This window comes from Stomoxys calcitrans, chromosome 5 (genome assembly GCF_963082655.1).
Source record: "Stomoxys calcitrans chromosome 5, idStoCalc2.1, whole genome shotgun sequence".
NCBI classification, from domain to species: domain Eukaryota; kingdom Metazoa; phylum Arthropoda; class Insecta; order Diptera; family Muscidae; genus Stomoxys; species Stomoxys calcitrans.
The window spans coordinates 127,231,250-127,255,234 of NC_081556.1; the positions used below are offsets into that span (position 1 = coordinate 127,231,250).

Sequence of the window (23,985 nt, forward strand, 5' to 3'; positions counted from 1 at the left end):
TACATATACATGTGCGAGTATAATATCCGATTTATGAAAATTAAAGCAAAAAAATAAGCAAATTAAAAATATTTAGATTTTATTTTTTAGAATTGTTTTGTTATACGAATGTCCTATTTGTGTTTTATCTGTACATAATTATTTTTTTTCCAATCAAAATTAAATCTATGTAAATAATTTTAAGTATGATATGCAAATGAAAAAACTTACTATAGAAGTATATAAATACTTAAAATTTTTTATGTATAATTGTAAGGAAATATCGATAAATTTATAATATTTAATTTATAAAAAATAAAAGTCACAAAAATTTAAGCTTGTTTCTTGTACTTCGTTATAGTATCAGTCCGCAATCGGACTTACTTGTGAGTGGTGAAAGGGAAAGGAAATGGTTTCTTTTCAAACTGTGCCAAACAATCTTTCAATTTAATTTAAAAAGGTTGTCTCACGCGAACAGCTGTAAACAGCCGGTCAGGGTTGACAGTATTAAGATGTCAGATTTTTGTTTGCATTCTCTTTGTTGTTATCTTCTTTCTCGCATATTCTCCGCTCATGTACGCACAAGTATATACACACGCACACAAATTTCTTTGCGCGTGCTTGCAAAACGTCAATAGCTTGATGACAAAATGGCGGATTGCACCACATGATTTGTGGTTGTTGTACAAATGAGACCACCTTTAATTGTTTGGCCATGACAATCTTTTATCTTTTACATTCTCTAATTTTTGGGTGTTTCAGCCCAATGGCAAAAAATGAGCATATATATCGTAAAAGCACAACTGGTCCTTGCGGATCTCGACTTTAATAAATCTCCGGGCCCGGACAAACTTGTCCTTTGTAAGTGTTCTTCGACGCTTGCTCGTCCACGATTCAACCTTCCTAACCGTGCGGGAGTTTTCCCGTCGCGTTGAAAGGTTGCAAACGTTCAGCCCATACTCAAAAAAGTTGGGGCGAAAAACCCTACGAATTACCGACCAATTGCGATATGCTCCGCGCTCTCCAAGGTTATGGAGAGAATGGTTAACCATCATCTTGTCAGATACTTAAAATCCAAATCGCTCTACGGGAGACCTAATGGCGTTTTTGTCATTTTTGGTGAAAGTAAGGTCGTGTCTTTGGATATCTCCAAGCCATTTGATAGGGTCTGGCACGGTGCACTTTTATCAAAGCATATCGCTTTTGGAGTCGGTAATAACTTCGTTCGATTTATGTCGAGCTTTCTCAGAGATCGCACTATACGAGTGGTAGTAGATGGGTACTCATCCGATGAGTATACATTGACTGCAGGTGTGCCACAAGGCTCTGTCCTTTCCCCTTGCCTTTTTATTGACGATCTATTGGGCCAGACTTCGAACCCAGTCTACTCATTTGCCGATGACAGCAGTCTGTGGTATTCATATTCATTCGACCATAGGCCCAGTCCTGCCGTTTAGCAATCAACGACTCCCTGTGATTCGATCCCTCAGATATTCTTTCGAACACGTGGAGTTAAAAGGGTCCTTGCAGATCTCTACGTTTATAAATCTCCGGGCCCGGATTGTATTGGGTTGCCCAAAAAGTAATTGCGGATTTTTTAAAAGAAAGTAAATGCATTTTTAATAAAACTTAGAATGAACTTTAATCAAATATACTTTTTTTACACTTTTTTTCTAAAGCAAGCTAAAAGTAACAGCTGATAATTGACAGAAGAAAGAATGCAATTACAGAGTCACAAGCTGTGAAAAAATTTGTCAACGCCGACTATATGAAAAATCCGCAATTACTTTTTGGGCAACCAATATATCAACATTTGTCCTTTGTAAGTGTTCTCCGACGCTTGCAACCGTGCGGGAGTTTTCCCGTCGCGTTGGAAGATTGCAAACGTGCGCGAGTTTTCCCGGCGCGTCGGAAGATTGCAAACGTTCAGCCCATCCCCAAAAAAGGTGAGGCGAATAACCCTGCGAATTACCAGCCAATTGCTATATGCTCCGCGCTCTCCAAGGTTATGGAGAGTATGGTTAACCATCATCTTGTCAGATACTTAGAGTCCAATGGACGAGATATCTTAGCATGGCTCTAGATATCTCCAAGGCATTTGATAGGGTCTGGCACGGTGCACTTTTATCAAAGCTTGTCGCTTTTGGAGTCGGTAAAAACTTCGTTCGATTTTTATCGAGCTTTCTCAGAGATCGCACTATACGAGTGGTAGTAGATGGGTACTGATCCGATGAGTATACATTGACCGCAGGTGTGTCACAAGGCTCTATCCTTTCCCCTTCCTTTTTCTTATTTTCATTGACGATCTATTGGGTCAGACTTCTGCTCATTTGCCGATGACAGTAGCCTGTGTCATTCATATTTATTCGACTATAGGCCCAGTCCTCACGAAATTGTGAACAGGAGGCGCATTATGGATGAGACCAGTGGGGTAGAATGAACAGAGTAGACTTAAACGCACAAAAAACGCAATTCTGTTTCTTGTCTTACAAGCAATTCACTGACCCACTACAATCGTCGATATATTTCGATATCGATATAAAAACGGATCATTCGATTTTACTTCTTAAACATATACCGGAAGTAAGTCCTAGCCTGATCCTTTTTAGTTTCGCCAAAATAACAAGTTCGTCAATCAAAACAATTAAAAACGTATTAAGTTCGACCGTGCCGAATTTTGGATACCCACCACCATGGATAAATTTATTATCCTATTTTATTATAACTCCACTATATCCAAAACTATATCCAAATATGAACCGATTAGAACCATATTCGGTTTAGATGCCGATATTTCGGGTGAAAATTTCAGCGAAATCGGGTATCAAAGGAGTCTGGATTAGGACCCTAAGTTGGCAGATTGGTCTATATGACAGTTATATCTAAATAGAGCCCGATCTGGACTATATTCCGTTTGGATATCGGGACACTCATTACATCCCACTGTGCAAAAATTCTGTGAAATCGGATAATAAATGAGCCACTTATGCCTTAAAGCCCTATATCAGAAGAACGGTGTGAATGGCAGCTATATCTAAATATAGTCCGATTGTGGCTATATTTGGCATGTATGTCAAGGGGTCTAATATAACTCAATTTTCCAGCAAAATCGGTTAATAAATGCGGTTAATAAATAAGGCCCTAAATAGGTAGATCGGTCTATATGGTAGCTAGCTATGTCTTACTAAAGTTGTATATGTATCATACTCGGTCCGTATATCGAGAGGCCAATTGCAACTCACTTTTTCAAATTTCGGCGATTTCGGGTTATAAATGCGAATGTTATAGCCTTAAGACCCTATACCTGGAAATCGGTCTATATTGGCAGTTATACATAAATATAGTCCGATTGAAACCTAATTTGACATGGATATCAAGAGCTCTAACAGAACTCATTCTTCCAAATTTCAATGAAATTGGGTAATAAAAAAGTTTTTGTGGGCTTGAGATCCAAAATCGTCATATCCATTTGGCAGCTATATCCAAATATGGCCCGATCTGGACCTTATAGCACGTTAACATTGAAATTTTTATCATCGAGGTTTTAGCTAAATCCAAAAACAAATCCTGTCCACTAACACTGCGTTTTTTGGGGATTTAAGCAAGATACATTGATTTACAGGTAGTTCCGCAACAACAAAATATTGAGTGCACTATCTGCCAAAATCAGTGATTAGTGCAACTGTGATTTTGTGTACGTAACTAGTTCGCGCCATTTTTCGTTGTTTGTGTGTGCAATGGTTCTTAACTATTGGGTTGCCCAAAAAGTAATTGCGGATTTTTCATATAGTCGGCGTTGACAAATTTTTTCACAGCTTGTGACTCTGTAATTGCATTCTTTCTTCTATCAGTTATCAGCTGTTACTTTTAGCTTGCTTTAGAAAAAAAGTTTAAAAAAGTATATTTGATTAAAGTTAATTCTAAGTTTTATTAAAAATGCATTTACTTTCTTTTAAAAAATCCGCAATTACTTTTTGGGCAAACCAATATCTTGCAAGTACCCTATATTAATCTATCTTGCAAACTTCCTTCACTATTTTGACAGACATAAATGCAAAATGTCAATTTTAGTTATTATCTCAAATTTTAACAAAAATGCAACCCTGCTTTTGGACAATACAATGAAAACATTTACAGCGATGTTTATTTTGACATCACTGGGGAATTTGATTTTAAAAAATCTTCTCTTATTTCTATTACCGAACCCATTATTAGAATTCAATAACAATAAGCAGGCAATATTTCATATTCGTTAGTTGTAAATTACGATTTAAACCAATGTCTGATATTTTCTTGACCATGATTCAGAGTACGATAATTTGAAATCTACTACACAATTTGACAACACTGAGACGCATCATTTTAAATTATTTTGTAGTGGCGGTGATCATAGTCTGTATTTTGCTTTTGAAGGACATTAACTATCGCGTTCGTGTATTATTAATAAAGTTTCACAGATACTAAACTCGTTAGCGGGACTTTCGTTGACCGCTTTTTGTTCTATAATTTTGTTATGTTAACTTGATTAAAAATGGATCGATTCGTGGTCCGTGCTCCAACATGGAAAAAAATGAATTATGGTACAGTGGTGGCTCAAAGTGCAAGTTCGAAGCCATTGGCTGTTCAGAAAAAACAACCTTTACAACAAAAACAATTGGAAGAAAAGGTAACAACAAAAACATCGAAAACGCATGGTGAGCGCCTTGCGGATGTCTTCAAGCCCAACAATGCAGTGGCCATTGAAAATCTAAACTGCAATAGTAATGATAGTGGCTTAAGCAGTGCATCCAGTATTTCGCCGCCACAACAATTGGATGATAACAATGTTCAGTGTAACCCTGGTAGTCCCTTTAAAAACATACTCATGAAAACACCAACCAAGAAAAATGCTTTGGGTAAGTTGGGTGCGAAAATCAATTCTATTAAATTTCAAGTAATATCCCAGTTAAAGAGTTTTTTTTTTAATATTTGGTTTATTTGTTTACCAATTTACTTCGTTTTGTATGTTGGTGGGTGGAACAGACAAATCATTGGTGAACGTATTGTATCAGAACGTATCGTAGATGTAGATGTTTGGTGTGGGGAGAAATTGTACCCAACACTACCATAGTATGGGGGTATACTAATATTTTATTTTGTTGTTGCAGAAGTATGATATGTATTCATGATACTGCATTTGTTTGCTGAGTTCTTTTCAATATCCAGATATAGGACCATAGCAACTAGGGTTGGATGCGTCAAGAGTTGTTGCAGTTGTTGTAGCAGTGGCAGCTCTTGCCGATGAAGAACTCCATCAGGTCAATCCGGTACGTACAACCGGCTGCCAAGTGCTGGGTTGATAGCAGAGTGATCTGGTGCTCAGTCGAGTAGGATTTGTTGGGCAAATGAACAGATGCTGTGTGTTCTCTAGTTCCAAACCGGACAAATTTGGACCGTTAGGACAATCCTAACTCATTATTAATTGAGGCGGCTGTATTTGCCGAAACAAAGTTGAGAAGAACAATACTAGTTTGACGAGGGAGGATCTGCTGGAATGGGCGGCAAATGGTTCATCGCTTTCGCTACCATATCCTCGAATATGATATTTAGTTCCGCCTCATAAGATGCTTGAGAAAGAGGTTCAATCTTGTAGTGTTGAACCTCTCGGTCTAGATCAGTCTCGGGGCCCATCGCTTTTCTAGAACATCATTATCCAACATGAGGTCTCTCTTATGATTTAAGAGCTACAAGAATCCCGTATCGAAAATTGCCGCACATTTTACAATTCCGGAGAAATTGATAAGGAAAAACAACTGGCCTTGCCTGGTGTGTGTGTTAGAGGGCTTAAGAGAGCTTTAAATACTATATTGCAGCCAATCGGATAAAAATTAAAAACGAACGCGCTGATATCACTTTGGAACATTGAAACGATCGGTAGGATAACGGAAACACTGGAAGAATCGGGATAGTGAGAAGACGAGAGCATTACTGAAAGGAATCAGGTAGGACGTTAGTATGGCTTTCCTTTGCATAACGGGTCGCTTTGGCATCCAGACACACTTATGTGACTGCGTTGTTGTTGTCGTAGCCACATTTTCTTGTGGAGGTGGCGATCCTCGTCGAGCTCCTGTGGGTGAGCAAGCTCGTTTCGGTCCAAAGGACCGATCGCCGCGGGAACAAGGTAGCCATTGGTCATTTAAAGCCGCCAATAAATCGCCTTGTCATATCGAGCATCATAGGCACTCAGTATTTGTTGAAGAGCCGGTGCCGCCTGGCCTCTCATTGAAACTTGTCCGCAACTGCCGCTGCTTGTCCGCTAATGCCGATGCTGCTGCTAGGGACCATTCCACTACCCGCAAGCTGTGGACGCTCCCGGTAGCTTGCAGCTAGGCTTCTCGTCAGAACAATGAACATCAGACAGATCGGACCTCAATGTTTCAGCCAGTATGGTGCTCACATCTATCTCGTGGCTTGTGTAGGGCATGTGGGCTGGAAGATGAGAATTACGTCAAAGTCCGCATTTCGCGGCTAACAGACTCCGGCACGTGGATGTGTCTACGATACCAGATCTGAACCAGCATAGGGGCATACAATGTTAAATGATTAAGAATTTTGTGAGCAGCACGGAGGAGCGTCGCGTTGAAAAATGCAACTCTGCATACAAATGTTAAAAAAGCAACACGCAAAAGTTAAACAATTTTTAACTTTGACGACCAAAAACACTACTTCAAGTGTGGCAACACCGAATGAAGCTCGGTTTCAAGCGTCAAAGTTGAAAATTGTTTAACTTTTCTGCGTTGCTTTTGTGGAATTTGTGTGCAGAGTTGCATTTTTGCAACGCGACGCTTAGAACCAAAGCTCAACGCGCTCATTCTGTTTTGGCCTTAGGAACTTTTCGAGGATACTTTTTCGGTTTACAACATGCTGAATACTGGCTTAGGCATATGTGCATATCATTATGGGATGTATTAATAGCCGCACACTCTTTTCGGCCTAACCTAATCTAGTCTTACTCATACTCTTGGTCGTCAATTCTTTTAAAAAGTCGCTTTGTACTGAAGTAAGGATTTTGAGGCCTTTTTGGTAGAGCTAACCTAATCTAGTCTTACGCATACTCTTACAATACTTTGGGAAAGTCGGTTTGTACCGAAGTAAGGATTTGAGGCCTTTTTGATAGAGTTGCAATGGTTTGCCATCGTGCCGCTATATAGCCTTGCTAATAAGCCGTTGCCAGTTTTCCCAAGTTCGGAGAGCGTGGAATTTGAGATGTGCAAACATTTAACGAAACATCATATATAAAATTGATATTCGTTCCTCCCTTCGACCGATGTTGCAAAACTAGGGAAGTCCAAAGTTGGTAAGGTTACAACATTTCCTTGAGCTTTTTGCAAATTCGTAATCTACTTCATTATACCTTTACCTTGGTTGCAAATCAAGCTCAGGTTAAAAATGTTTCTAGCTTGGAAATATTCCATGCCTCAAATTAGAATTCAAATTAAATATTTAAATGAAAAAACATCTACCGTCCAGATTCGTTTCGCAAACAACACTAAAATTTTTACAACGATGAACAAAAGTTTCTAAAGCAAGCTGAAGGTCGCCGGCATTCAAATCCCAGTTACTTTCTTTTGTTGTTTGTATATTTTTGTTGTATGTTTTGCATTTTTTTAACATATTTGGAGCCATACAACACTACTAATAAAAATAAATTAATTAACATACTGTGAATTAAACACCCACTACGTTATTGTACGATACGTTGCCACTGATTGCATGTGTAGAACTTATTCTTATTGTGAATAGTCAAAGTTGTAAAACGAGCGAATAAAAAAAAAGAAGGGGGAAAATAATTTATAAACAAGTTTTCTCCCACAAAAACAGATAATAACATTACAAAGCATTTGTAAAAACGTTCTACAACAACCTCCCGCATTATTATTATTCGTAGGTAAACTGGGTGACTATGCCGATTGTCCGGAGGATAAAGAGAATGATACGTATATGACAATAAAAAACACTCTAAAATCTGCCAAGAAGGTTGCAGCCACCAAGGTTGGTCTAAAAGAGAATACACCAAGCAAACAACAACTACCTCAAACCCCCAAAGTCAATAAACTCATAACAACTGTGAAGACGACATCCGAGAACCTGACCCCAACCAGCAATCTAATGTTAATGTCACGTATACAGAGGGATCTCAATAGTCCCTCGGCATCGGTTAGAGTAAGGGCACTCAAAGCAATAACGTAAGAAAAGCTTTATTATAAGCAACTTCAAGTTTTGATCTAAAATTTCTTTGCATTTTTAACACCCCAGATCTCCCGCCAAATCGCCATATACCCATTTTGATATTCCGGAATCTGAACAAAGTCTTAACTTTTCGGTTCAGGAAACACCCGACATAAAGGATGTCATGCGAGATATAATCGTATATGTGGAGGTTAGATCGGGTGAAGACAACCGTTCAGATGGTGTACGAAAAGTCATTGAAGCGCTGGGCGCTCGTGTTAATCTAAAATTGTTACGGTATGTCCAGCTTTATAATGCCGTAGGTGGTGGTAATGTTATGTAGACAATGAATGATTTATAATGTGTCCTTCCTTTTTGCAAGCAAAAAGAAAAACTTAATTTAATGCTTAATTTTTATGCATTACAGTGATACCACCCATGTTGTTTTTAAAGATGGCCTAATGTCAACCTTTAAAAAGGCCCGTCAATGGGGCATACCGATTGTATCGATTTTATGGATAGAAGCTTGTAAAACCAAGAATCGTATATGTGATCCCAAAGATTATCCTATATCGAATTTAGATCGTTATGAGAATCCTGAATTATATGATAAAATGAAGGTAAGTTGCATTGATTTCACTACAGGTAAAAATATTCCAACGTCGTCATTGTTGTGAAATTCATACTGAGAAAGATAACATCGATAATGAATTTTTTTAATTAATATGGGACACTTTATCAGACCTGTTCCAGTTAACGTATTCGCAAAACGCAAAAAATTGCTATGGGTATATTTTTCAAACCTTACTCTTTGAGATTCCTCTAATTGAATAGAAATTTGTTTCAAGCAAGTATTTAAACTTTAATGTGGCAAGGTTTGTAAAAAATGAGAAAAAATTTTGGGTTTTGAGTTTTCGATAACTAGAACCGATCCTTGGTTTATACAAGTTTTATAGATAATGGAAAAAAGGCTACTTAACGCTTTAAGTGGGCAATTCTTTTTAAATCAATATCAGACTGGTTGACACCTGGCAAAACCTCCTATTGAAACAATCTGACCTAAGAATATACATTCTTCTGGTGGGGGTCACAAATACATTTTTGTGCACAGAAGCAACCGCAGGGGTATCATGGGATTTAGCTGAACATATGAACAAGTGACAAGAGTACTGTGGGCCATATTTACCTGGTCTTGGCCTTAATCCCAGACAACATATAATTGTTGAGACAACATAAAATTGTGTTGTGGTTGTTTTTGTAGCCCAATTTTCTGTTCTGTTAAGTATCCATACCTAGGAAATCTGCGACCTAGTTGGGGTGCCGCCAGAGTAGAGCTGGCAACATATCGATAAAGTATCGATACTATGGATAATTTATTTTTTATATGAATATCTATTTATATTCTTCCTAACGATACTATCGGCAAAGTTAAATTTTTTTTGTAAAATTTAACAAAAATAAGCGATCCGACACTGAATGTATAAGAAAAATTGCGCCTATAGAGGGCGCAATTTGAATCCAATTGGGCTACATTTGGTATAACGACTTCTCTCATGACTTCCAACTTACTTTTTTTAATGAATTCGGTCTGTTGTTGTTGTTGTAGCAGTTTGTTGTGTTCTATCTTTCGTCTACTTGATTCTGTTGAGTGTCAGGAACTCTGCGACTAAGATGAGGTGCGTCCACAGGGACCTGGGTCTGAGTCAAGTGGGTCGGTCTGGGCATTGATATTGCTCTTATATAAATCGATCTCCTAATTTTTACTTCTCATATTCATTTGAAATATACACAGACAGTAAATGAATAGTGGATAAACCATCGACTCTTAAAAGGCTCCCTGTACAAAGATTAGAAATAAACGAAGAAAATAGTTTTTATGTTCTCCCAATTCCCTTTCTCCCCTGTTGTGGTTGTTGTGTTGTCATATCAACATTTTCATGTGCGGATTGCGATCCTCGTCAAGCTCCTGTAGGTGAGCAAACTCGTTCCAGTCCAAAGGAACTATCTCCGCGGGAACAGGGTGGGCATTGGTTATTAAATGCGCCAATAACTCGCCTTGTCATATCGAGCATCATAGGCACTCAGTATTTGTACAAGACTCGGTGTCGCCCGGCCTCTCACTAAAATTCTCCGCTCGATATCACTGATTGTCCGTGACTGCCTTTCAAGCCACTCCGTTTGGAGCATTCCACTATCTGCCACCTGTGGACGGTAGCTCGTAGCTAAGCTTTTCGTGACAGCAATGAACACCACACAGATCGGACCCCAATGCACCAGCCTGCGTGGTGCTCACAGCTGTCGAGTGCCGGGCTTTTCTCATTCCATTCTTTTCTCCTCTCTTAGCTAACTCTTATGAATGAAACAAAAGAAAACCTCAGATTTCTAATCGTTGTTCGTGGTGGCCATTTTTCATTTAGAACAATGGTTATCTAGTAAATGAAGAGTCTGTAGAAATATAGGTGATGAGAAATTGAGGATAGTATCGATACTGTCGTTATTAGAGGTGTGCACGTGAGTCGTGAGTTGTAGTCTTATGCGTGAATCACTCGTGTGTAACGTGATTCGTGAGTGAGATCCAAATCCAACCACGTGATCGTGCGCGACCCTGATTGAATTAAAATTCTTCGTGCGTGAGGGTGAGTGAGTGAAATAATGCTCACGATACTAATCATGACTCAGAGAAAATCATGACTCACGTGACACTCACGAATCACGAGACACTCACGACTCATGAAACGCTCACGACGCACAAGGAAATCACGACAAAAGTTTAAAAACACACGAAAAACAAAATTGTTCTCATGCTTAAAAGGACAAATCTGTCTACATTAATCTCCATTAATATATGTACCTTCAAATGCTGCATGATTTGAGACGTATGGAAAAAATTATTCGTTTTATAGAAAAAAAATACTTGTTTAACCATGACTCGTGAGTCGTGATTTTCTCGTGATTCGTGTGTGTCTTGTACGTTGTGATTGTCTCGTGAGTGCCTTGTGAGCCGTGATTTTCTCGTGAGTCGTGATTTTCTCGTGAGTCGTGATTTTCTCGTGAGTCGTGATTGCCTCGTGAGTCGTGATTGTCTCATGAGTCGTGAGTGTTTCGTGAGTCGTGATTGTTTCATGAGTCGTGAGTGTTTCGATAGTCGGGCGTATCTCGTGAGTCGTAAGTGAGTACAATTTTTGACTCTTGAGCGTGCGTGAACGCGAGTCGTCATAAGAAAGACGCGTGTGAACGTGCGTGAGTAACATTTTTTTCTCTTTAACGAAAATATCGAATGTTGCGATTATCGATACTTGGCCAGCTCTAGTCCAGTGGGTTCCTGTTTATAATCGGGACATACACATAACACAAGGCACCGATACTAGCTCCGTATGAGTTGAGGCGGCTGCATCTGACGAAACGCAGTTGAGCCGGAACTAGTCTTCTTTGCCGAAGGGGTTAACTTCGCCCCATTTTTTATCTCCTTATGTTGTTGATGTTCAATATAATAACTGAAACGTGCATAAAGCACCATTCTAAAGATCTGCAAAAATTTAAGGTCGACATTAAAACTATTCCAATTGTGATCATCGCGTGGTGCGTCTTATGCCATGTTCGTGACTAATAGTATCGAAAGCCTTAAAAAGGTTAAGTATCTAGGTGACTTCAAGTCCCTCTTTCACGGATTGACCTGACCTCGTTCTAAAATGTGCGGGGATGTCGTGTAAGCTTTTGTTGTTCTAGCCACTTTGCATGCGGAGGTAGCAATCCTTGTCAATCTCCTAAAAATGAGTAAGCTCCTTCTGGTCCAAAGGACCGGTCGCTGCGAGAAAGTGTTGGCCAATAGGTTATCTAAAGGTGAAAAAAAAACTCGCTTAGATATATTGAACATCATAGGCACTCAGTATTTGAGCAAGAGCGGATACCACACGGCCTCTCACTGGGATTCTTTGCTCGATACCGCCGATTGTCCGCGACTGCAGTTGCAGCTACTCTATATACGAAGCATTCCACATTCCGCAACCTGTGGACGCGCCCGGTAGCTATCGCTGAGCTTCTCGTGATAACTAAACGGTGAAATTTTAAGAGATATAGGAAGGTTTTTCAAAAAAAAAACGTAAAATTCAGAAAAGTTCATAGCTATCGGTAGTTATCGCTGAGCTTCTCGTGATAACTAAAGGGTGATATTTTAAGAGCTATAGGAAAGTTTTTCAAAAAAAAAAAGAACGTAAAATTCAGGAAAATTCATAGCTATCGGTAGTTATCGCTGAGCTTCTCGTGATAACTAAAGGGTGATATTTTAAGAGCTATAGGAAAGTTTTTCAAAAAAAAAAAAAACGTAAAATTCAGAAAAATTCATGAAATTATTATTTGATAGTACGGTCCATATAATTTAATAATTGAATATTATTTCATGCAAATGTTGAGCGTTACTGCGCCTCAAAAGGTCCATCCGCTTAATACATTTTTCGCATACTCTTTCCAAATAAATGCTTCAATGTTGTCTTCCAATGCATCAATTGAAGCTGAAGTGGGCTTGTCTATATAGACATGAGCTTTGACATAGCTACACAAAAAAATAGTCTAAAGGCGTTAAAACGCTCAATCTAGTCGACCAATTGACCGCTCCCGAAGGTGAAATAAAATGTTCACCGAACTCGCCTCTCAATAAGTTCATTGTTACGAGTGCTGTGTGGCATGTGGCACCGTCTTGTTGAAGCCACATGTCATGCAAGTCAAGCTCTTGCAAATTTGGGCAAACAAAAAGTTGGATATCATCTCACGATAGCGCTCACCGTTCACAGTTACATTACGATTCGCATCATCTTTGAAGAAGTATGGCCCAATGATGCCACCAGCCCATAAACCTTACCAAACTGTGACTTTTTCTGGATGCATTGGTAGCTCTTGCTATGCTTCTGGCTGATCTTCACTCCAATATCGACAATTCTGCTTATTTACGTACCCATTGATCCATAAATGAGCTTCGTTGCTGAAGAAGAATCGCGCGATGAACTTTCTTAACAGAGCACGCATTTTGATAATAAAATTCTATAATTTGCAAACGTTGTTCGTTTGTGAGACGATTCATGGTTAAATTATAGAACAAACTGAAGATGCTTGACAGTGAAACAAAACACGAGACTTGCGTGAGCCAGTGTTGCCAAAAAGATAATAGCTAAAAAATCAACCTTTACATATGACCACTATGGATTGACCCGAAGAGTGCTTCATCGACAAGGGCGGCCGCCTCAGTGTACAACATACTGCGACAACAACACATCCCATGGCAGCCGGTTGTACGTACCGGATTGACCCGATGAAGTCCCTAATCGTCAAGGGCTGCCGCCTCAGTGTACAACACACTGCTACAACAACAACAACCACTACAGATCGGTGCTCAAAGTTCTATCCTGTGTGGTGTTCATAGTTATCTCGTGCCGGAGAGCAGTAGTCGTCCTATACAGTTTACGAGCTATTTTGCGGGTGACGTCTGTGGTAAATTACAATGATCAGCCATCGGCTCGGAAACCAAGAATACAATGAATAGCTTAGCCATCCCCATAGCTTTTGGTTCAAGGATATACCGCCCTCATTGTCATTATAATAAGCTAGCAAAAGATAAACGTCTTACACTTGGCAATTATGGTAACCGGAAGTTTATAGATTAAGGTAGCTCTGGTGCCTTTGGCCAAGGTGATAAATGGGACAACTTAAAAAAACTGCCTGTATCAATTTGTGAAGCTGCATACTTCCATATCTTATTAATCCTCGAATGCGCGTGGCTCAACAGGCGAGTCCACAATGACGCTGTATTATGTACCACTCACTGCCCAATGGTCTTATAATTAGCCAACAATGTATCCTTGTCTACACCCCAGTCTAGCAAACGGCTGGAGAATCTAGTTTCTACTCTTGTATTTGTGATATATCGCAGGGCCATGGGCGGAAGGAAAAAAATGCTATACAATGTGACACCAAGTGTTTTGTTGTTGTAGCCACATTTTCATGTGGCGGTGGCGATCCTCGTCGAGCACCTGTAGGCTCCTTCCGGTCCAAAGGGCCGATTCCCTTTGGAAACAGGGTAGCCATTGGTTATTTAAAGGCGCCAATAACTCGCCTTGTCATATCGAGCATCATAGGCACTCAGTATTTATGTAAGAGCCGGAGCCACCCGACCGCTCACTGAGACTCCGCTCGATACCGCTGATTGTACGCAACTGCCGTATGGATCTGTGGACGCGCCCGGTAGCTCGCACACATATCTGACCTCAATGTTCCAGCATGTGTGGTGCTCACAGCTATCCTATGCCGGGCCAAGTGTTTTGTGATAATTAGTGGTCAGAGACCACTCGCACACAGATCGGACCTCAGTGTTCCAGCATGTGTGGTGCTCACAGCTATCCTATGCTGGGGCAAGTGTTTTGTGATAATTAGTGCTCAGAATAGTAAAGGCAACTACTATCACATTCCCGAGTTTTTTTTCCCTTTCATTATCCCCCCTTTTATTTCACCTTCATTTTCCGACTGGTTGCTTGTGGGTGGATTCTCCCTGTTTGGTATGATTGTGATTATGATTTTCTTTGAAATGTGTTATCTTTAGCTTTTGCTTTATTGTTGTTATACAAAAGATATGCTGGTTAATTTAATTTAATTACATACTATGCGAATCTCTTTGTAATATAAAACGACATTTCGAAGTCGTGGGAACTAAATAATAGATAAGATTAGTTTTTATTTCACTATCGTAAATCTTTATCAAAGCACTTTAGGAATACTTAAAATCAACCAAAGATTTTAGATAAGAAAGACAGGTGAATAAGCTAAAATAATTTAATTAACTATTAACTATGATTTAAGGGCCACCATAAATTTGGACTTGCGTTTATGGTTTGTTGCTTAAAATATTAAACATTGGGGACAAAGCTTTTTTTACGATACTATCTCTCAGTTATGAAAGTTAAAGTCGTTAAAGAGAAAAAAATATAGCCGTATGATTTTATTGCTGCAGAGGTTCTTATAAATCTTGTGTTGTTGCTGTTTTAAAAGATGGGAGATGCAGATAAGCCACCATGGACTTGCGTTTTATACATTACTCGAATATTTATTAGGCCGAGACAGCACGAGCATGTTGTGATATTTTTTTCTCTTTTAGTGCCGCTGATGTTCTAGATTCTCTCGTTTGCATGTTTTAACCTCTCCCTTTGAACAGGAGACGCACACAATCGCTGTGCTTATTTACATATGTACATTCTTATGTGGTCAGCAAATAATGTTTGATTTCATGTTTGAATCATTTCTTACATTGAGTTTCAAGATACATCTCTATCCACTAGGAGGCCACCGTAGCGCAGGGGTTAGCGTATCCGCCTATGACGCTGAACGCCTGTGTTCGAATACTGGCGAGAACATCAGAAAAACTTTTAACGGTGGTTATCCCATCCTAATGCTGGCGACATTTGTGAGGTAGTGTAAAATTTGGTATGGCAGCCATGTAAATATTTATCCACAAAGAGGTGTCGCACTGCGGCACGCCGTTCGGACTCGGCTATAAAAAGGAGGCCCCTTATTATTGAGCTTAAACTTGATTCGAACAGCACTCATTGATATGAGAGATGTTTGTTCTTGTTCCTTAATGAAATGTTCATAGGCAATACACTTATATATACTAGGTTAGGTTAGATAGGGTTTAAGTGGCAGTCTGCCATGCGTTTTCGTTCATTGTTATACCACAGGAACAGAAGAAGGAAGATGCCTTCTAGTTCCTACTGCTGAGCCATCCAGACAGCTTTAAAAAACCCAATAACTTGCGAATGTTCTCATCCACTAAATCAGACAGGTTCACAAAGAAATGAGAACCTAAAGTGAAACTCCTGACTGCTAGTGCGGGACACACACACACAGAAGGTGTTCTATAGTCTCTTCTTCCTCGATGTCCCTACTGCTTCTGCAAAAGTCGTTGTTGACAACCTTCAGTCTGTCGGCATGTTTTCCAATTAGACAGTGATCTGTCATGACGGACACAATGACTGAGACGTCTGTTCTAGCCAATGAAAGCAAAGCAGTAGACCTCTTCATGTCTAGATTAGGCCACATAGGTAGGGAATTCTCACAGCCCCCTCTTTGTGACCATCTATCATTTGTTGCCCTGGTATTGAAATCATTTGTGGCCTGGCATTGAAAACTTAGCTTACATGGCGCTAGAGGCATTCCCACAGATTCCAGTATCCCTGGAGTGTGTAAGGTAGTTCCTAGTCTCGCAAGCTCGTCCGCTTTAGAATTCCCTGGGATATCTCTGTGGCACGTCACCCAGAATAGGTGAACTTTGAACTGTTCAGCAATCTGCCACAGTCGAAGGCGGTTTTTGTGTTGAGAAATACGTTCTCCAGGGATTTAATGGCTGCTGGCTGTCTGAGAAGATATTTATACCAATCATTGCAAATGGGCCATGTCGGTTCAGATTTAGATATAGCTCTCATATAAACCGATTTCCCTATTTGATTTCTTGAGCCCCTAGAAGCCTCAATTTTCATACATTTCATACGGCTGAAATTTTGCACATGGTGTCTAAACTGCTTACTTAATCCAAAGTAGCATCTGCTGTCATTCGTTTTGAGTACGGCGGTGTCGAGGTAGGTAAAATTGCTGACTACCTCAAAGTTGTGGTTCCCATCTTTCTTTCTGCTCAGTTGTACAAGGCGTTTTGGCAGTTGATACCATCCATTTCGTTTTATCTCAATTTACTTTCAGACCCATTTTCACTGACTCTCCTTCGATTCTTTCAAAGGCTGCAGTTAATACTTTCGGTGACCGACCTACGAAGTCGACGTCGTCCATTAGTGTCTCTTGTGAGTATTGTGCCATATCTATTCACATCTGCATCTAGAATAATCTTCCTCAGCATAATATTAAAGAGTTCACACGTTAGGCTGTCTCCTTGTCTGAAACCTCGTTTGGTGTTAAATGGTTCCGATAGATTCTTTCCTTTTCTTACTGAGGAACGCGTATCATCAAGTGTCATCCTGCAGAGTCTTATTAAATTTGCAGGGATACCAAACTCAGACATGGCTTGAAATACTTTTGAACGTAAAGGGGTATCGAAAGCTACTTTGTAGTCAACAAAGAGATGGTAGTTGTAGATTTGTCCTGTGGCGCAGTGTGAATATCTGGTCTAGGGTGGATTTACCAGGTCTAAAGCCGCATTGATAGGGCCCTATAATCTCATTGACTTTAGGTTTTAATCCTTCACACAGTACGCTCGAGAGGAGACTTATTCCTATGTAGTTGGCATATTCCGTCTTTTCTCCTTTCCTGTGTACAGGACATAGTAAGCTGAGGTTTCAATCATGGGGTATGGGTTCTTCTAGCCAGATTGCGCAGACAAGCTGATGCATACGCCTTATCAGCGTGTCGCCTCCGGACTTATAATAATAATTCAGCGGGTAACCCGTCGGCTCCTGCTGCCTTGTTGCTTTTCGTTCGGGTTACTTTAAACTTTGTTTTACAACTTAATTTATATTTCTTAAAATTTATATTTCTATATCTATATATTTTTATATATTATATCATTATAAAACTGTTTTGATGTTTGATGTGTGGAATATCGGATCAAATAAAACAACGTTTTAAGATTTTTGTGATATCGCCCGCTGATGATATTTCTTGGTCGAAATAGAAATCGCGATACGAGTACCCACTCAAATGCTTCTAGCAACAAAACACACTTTTGCTGACTTTTAAATGTTGTTGCAATACTATTCTTTAAATAGAAAGCATTAAACAAGTAGTCTAAAGCCGGACAATATCCTGCAATGGAAAATAATCAAGTGAAAGTGCGTCAAGTTCAGCTGGGCCGAATTGTACATACCCCCCCACCATGGATCGCATTTGTTGAGTTCTTTTCCCGTTATCTCTTTTTAGGCAAACGAAAGATGAAATATAAGAATTTCTATGCTATTGGAGCTATATCAAATTATGATCCGATTCGGATCATAATTGAATCGAACATTGGAGACCATAGTCATAATGTAAAATTTCAGTCAACTTGAATAAGAATTGCGCCCTTTAATAGAATAGGGAGAGAATGGCTTATATGGGAGCTGTATCGAGCTATAGAGCGATTCAGACCATATTTGACACGTATGTTGAAGGTCATAGGAGAAACAGTTTTACAAAATTTCAGCCAAATCGGAAAATAATTTCGTCCTCTAGAGGCTTAAGAAGTCATAATCCCAGATCAGTTTATATGACAGCTATATCAGATTATGAACCCTTTTGAAGCATACTTAGCACAGTTGTTGAAAGTCATACCGAAACACTTCATGCTAAATTTCAGCCATATCGGATAGGAATTGCGCCCTCTAGAGGCTCAAGAATTCAAGACCCCAAATCGGTTTATATGGCAGCTATATCAAAACATGGACCGATATGGCCCATTTACAATCCCAACCGACCTACACTAATAAAAAGTATTTGTACAAAATTTCAAGCGGCTAGCTGTACTCGTTCGAAAGTTAGTGTGCTTTCGACAGACAGACGGACTGACATGGCTAGATCGACTTAAAATGTCATGACGATCAAGAATATATATAATTTATGGTATGAATATTTCGAGGAGGTACAAAGAAAATGACGAAATTAGTATTCCCTCATCCTATGGTAGAAGGTATAAAAATGACAAAATTGTACTCAGCTGTGCGCATGACCTCATCTTATAGATGCATCCTGGTTGCTTTTGTGAGATTTGTGTGCAGAGTTGCATTTTTGCAACGCAAAATCTCAACCCGTTTATTCTGTTTCGACCTTATGCGTGGCATTCGCTACTAGTTTATAGTGTGCATTTATTTTTGTAGTGGCTTGATGCTTGTCTCAACATGACCATTTGGGGAATAATTTTGCGGTGAGGCAACCCTCCTGAGTGTTGACACCAAATTTTTATATAAGTTTCATATTCTACTCTCAAATATCTTTCGTTGGAGCCCCATATTGTTCCTTACGGTGGTTTTTAAGGTGGGGCAGACCCCTCGGACTTGGCACCAAAATTTTATATAAGTTTCGTTTATACTTCCAAATACCGTTCGTTTGAGTCCCATGTTGTTCCTTTCGGGGCCACCGTGGCGCAGAGGTTCTATACGAATATTTATTTATTTTATTTATGGATTTATTGTCTACACAACAGGATAATAATCTTATAATTAGAATATAGATTTATTGTTATATAATACATCCGACTAAAGTAGGTTCTCAATAAATAAACTAGGTTAAATAAATAAAAAGTGGAACAAAACAGTGTTTGCAAATAAAAAGTGTTAAAAAAAAACAGCCGTATGTAATTTGGAATTTAACAAAAAGCACAAAAAAATTTATAATTTAAAAAAATTTTAAACCAAAATTTAAAGAAATGAAATATCAGTTTAACTATGTTAAAATTCAGGTGATCAACCTTGTTGAAAGCTTTGGAGTGATCCAAAATAACCAGAAATCCAATTTTGTTCTCATTAATGTCATTTCTGATTGATTCAGCCACTTCAACCAATGCAGTAATGCAACTATGATCAGAACGGAAACCGGACTGTCTTTCTGTCTATGAAGAATTTTCTCGAAAACCTTAGAGAGATAGCATAGAATTGATATCGGCCGATAATCAACGTTGGATTTGGGAATGGGCATAAACTTTGCATGCTTCCAAATAACAGACAAATAAAAAGGTATGTAAAGTACGGTAGGAGATATGGAAGTAACATTCGTACAAATCTCGGATCAACTCCGTCCAAGCCAATTGCATTTGGCTTAACGCGGACAAAACTCTCATAAACTTCCTCATGGCTAACACATCTAAACTCAAAAGGACTGCGGGCGTCAAAAACGAAAGCCCGCCCATCCTCATATAAAAATTTCGTGTCCGTTTGTATATCGGGTATGCTTATGAAGGTCCTGTTGAGTTCATCTAGATCCCGATGGCATCGAGTATTTGACTTGGGTTTACCCACTCCGATGTCATGTATCACCTTCCACTTACTCTTCAAGCCCACTGCGCAATCATATCTTGAAGAATAATACTCTATTTTAGGCACATTAATAAAACTGTTAACTTTCCTCCTGGCTTCACGGAATTCTTCTTTCAGCTCTGGAGACTTGAAACGCTTCCATCTACTGTAAGCCAAATCCCAATCCCCTGGCTTAAACCATGGCTTTGTTTTGGCCGAAGCCCTTTTAATCCGTATTGGAACTGTTGCATCATAGACACGTAAAATGTTATCCGTCATAAAAGCCGTCTGCTGATCGACAATTAAAAGTGTAAATATGTCATCCCAGTTCACCTGGTAGACCATACCAACCATACCAGATAAATGTTCATAATTCAAATTACCATAGTCACGAAAAGATATGTCCTCCTCTTCCTCCCGCAAATCAAAATCGTAGACGAGACAAATCACACCATTCTTAGAGAAATATGGAACAAAAATCTAATAATACAATGATATCTTCAAAGAACTATTGACAAAGAACAAATCTAAGAGTGTAATGTGTGGGGTTTGTATTATTGGTGACGAATAGGCCAAGTGTCAACATAGCATCTGTCAGAGTTGAATCTATAAGTATGTTTGAGTTAAAGTCCCCAGTGATTATAACACCAGTATAACCTAGTGTTACGGGCTCCAGTACAACCTGAAGCCCATGTATTCAATCGTATTATTCGGACAGTAGATACAATCAACTAAAACTTTCTCACGATTTGAAGATAGTTCAACAAACACGTATTCTATCTGGTCCCCGAATTCAGACTGAAAACAAATTCTAGCTTTCCCCCCTTATTAATGCTGGCTACATTTGTAAGGCATCTTGCCATGTTAAAACGTCTCTATCAAGTGGTGGCCACTTTAACCGGACTGCATTCATTGATATGAGAGAAGTATCCCCTGTTCCTTAATGGAATGTTCATGGGAGATGGGACAACCCTATGGCACTATACTCTTAAATGCCTCTCATTTGATACCCATAATTGCCTCAATGGATAAACATGTTCGTTTATTTGACCCCAAAGATTTATACCAATTTCGTGTTTTTAAGTTGCCATTATTGCTCACCTCCGAGGGGCTTCTCGTCCTAGCGCTAAAAACAACTCTACGTGTCGACCGATCGGCATAATATGGTACTGAATTTTATAATTGATTTTATAATTGCATTAATTTCTCTGAAAACTTTGTTAACGATTGTTTTTCATAGATCAATTGACAAAATTGTATTTTAATTGTTGAAACTTTTGAAATTTGATGAAATTTTCAAAATTTGATAGTTTTTGAAATTTGATGAAATTTTCAAAATTTGATAAAATTTTCAAAATTTGATGAAATTTTGAAATTTGATAAAATTTTCAAAATTTGATGAAATTTTCGAAATTTGATGAAATTTTCGAAATTTGATGAAATTTTCGAAATTTGATGAAATTTTTGAAATTTGATGAGATTTTCGAAATTTGATAAGATTTTCGAAATTTGATGAAATTTTCGAAATTTTATGAAATTTTCGAAATTTGATGAAATTTTCAAAATTTGATGAAATTTTCAAAATTTGATGAGATTTTCGAAATTTGATGAAATTTTCGAAATTTGATGAAATTTTCGAAATTTGTTTGTTTCTCACATGTTATTGAAAATGGTTGTCAAAATTGTCAATTTTCGTATGACATAACCTCAAAATTTGAGCAAAAGCTGATTTTTTTATGCGTAAAAATTTTTCAAATTGTGAGAAAGCCAGCTAAATCATAAATTTATTAAAACAATTTAATTTTGGGTTGTTTTCTTTCGACTGACAACAAAAGCAGCTGATTTCTGATGTTTTTGGCAGAATGAATAGAGCATTCAAAATTTGATGAAATTTTCAAAATTTGATGAAATTTTCAAAATTTGATGAAATTTTCGAAATTTGATGAGATTTTCGAAATTTGATGAAATTTTCGAAATTTGATGAGATTTTCGAAATTTGATGAAATTTTCGAAATTTGATGAAATTTTCAAAATTTGATGAAATTTTCGAAATTTGATGAAATTTTCGAAATTTGTTTGTTTCTCTTTCGAGACGAGCTCAATGATCGGAGATGCAACTGGAAAAGGAAAGCCAAAGATAGAAATTTGATAATATTTTCGAAATTTGATAAAATTTTTGAAACTTGTTAACGAGATCTGTCTTTTTTGAAAATTGGGGTAAGCGGTAGTGTCTGCTTCCCCTTCGGATATAAAAAAATGGGTTACTCTATATCCATAATGGGCCAAACTATACCATCTGTAAACACTTCATGAAAATCAGTTTCGTCGTTTTTGAATCTATAGGCATGCTACACTTTCATTTTCATATAATGGAAGATACAAAAAAGGTATTGAAAGACATCCAATAAGAGTATATAGGAAATTATATTCATGAGTTTATTCCTCCCTTTTTTCTTTACATCAGCATGAGATTATTTTCAAAATTCACCTCTAAGATTGTCAAAACTGATATGAGGATTAAAATGACCTTGGAAAATTTTCAAGTTTTGTTCGTCGTCGCTTCATACCCAACATAAGTACGTGCGAAGAAATGCTTGTCCAAAAATCATATTTTGTTGATTTTCCTCTTTGATTTACAATCACAAGACAATTTGTGTGTATGTGGAGTTTGTTATTATGGAAAGCATTCAAATGGAATCTTATCATAAATTTAGTTTAGAAAACGTACAGCCGAATGAATATGACTAGTCTCCGGCTTTTGCGACTGATTAAAAAGTGTTTAAGTGTCAATCACGAACGTTTTGTGTACATTGAAAGAGGACAGACATTGCGATAAAAACAAAGAAAACAAAAACAAAAATTCAACAGTGGGAATTCATCGTAAGGGGATGGCAGACATAATGTTTTTTGCACAATAACCAACCATTAAAAGCAAACTGTGTGCAAAACAAGAAGCGATATTAACAATAATGGGGAAGCCTATCAATAGAATATAGATTTCGGTTTTTTTCAACTATGCACTGGTGGTGGCCAAATTCATTTAAAGAAACAACAAACTAATAAATAAAAGAGTCATTGACATGAAGTCACAAATTTTTATTTTTTCAATATTCACACACATTCTATATTGCAATGCGATTATTATTTTATTTAAAAAAAAAAAATATTTTTGCACTTTGGTAATAGTGTCAATATGCCGTGCATCCCTCCTACTTCTCTGTTGGCAAAACAGAATATTAATAAATTCTTCAAATCGGTGTCACTTAGAAAAAGAAAGAGATAAGAAGCTTTCTAACTTATCTAAGCTAAAATAAAACATAGTGCAGCTGATTGCACTAGTGAATTCCAATAAATAAATTTTATATACGTATATTTAAACTTTTTTAATTATTATTCATAGATAAATTTATTTAAATAAAAAAATATGACATTGGCATAGATCGGTTGCAATTTGTTAACATAACACCGCCTTTGAAAGTTTTTAATTTTCTTCATATTCGAAGGGAGGTTCCCCTTAGTCATAATTTTAAAAACTGCAGATACCAGAGATGGTTGAACCGCTTTAAGCGAATATTTAGCTTTTTTCCAACACCTCATGCTTCATTTTTGTTTTTTTCGTTATCTACAATAATAAAGAAAAAAAAAACAAAAATTAAGCATGGGGTCTTGGAAAAAAGCTAAAAGAAATTCGCTTAAAGCGGTTCAACCATCTCTGACATTTGCAGTTTTTAAAATTATGACAAGGGGGAACCTCCCTTCAAATATCAAGAAAATTAAAAACTTTCAAAGAAAATTAAAAACTCACTGTCGGGACTAAAGGGTATTTGAG

The 23,985-nt window shown here is 38.0% G+C and overlaps 1 protein-coding gene across 2 annotated transcripts in view; it reads left to right on the top strand.

Moving 5' to 3' along the window:
• Positions 1-4,349: 4,349 nt before the first annotated feature.
• Positions 4,350-23,985, top strand: part of LOC106094171 (microcephalin) — a 55,890-nt gene continuing 36,254 nt past the window's right edge. For both annotated transcript variants that reach the window (XM_013261373.2, XM_013261380.2), the window contains exons 1-4: positions 4,350-4,874; positions 7,907-8,204; positions 8,275-8,484; positions 8,615-8,807. In XM_013261373.2, the coding sequence (XP_013116827.2) occupies positions 4,511-4,874; positions 7,907-8,204; positions 8,275-8,484; positions 8,615-8,807 (1,065 nt within the window). In that variant the 5' untranslated portion in view covers positions 4,350-4,510. The remainder of the gene's footprint in view (positions 4,875-7,906; positions 8,205-8,274; positions 8,485-8,614; positions 8,808-23,985) is intronic.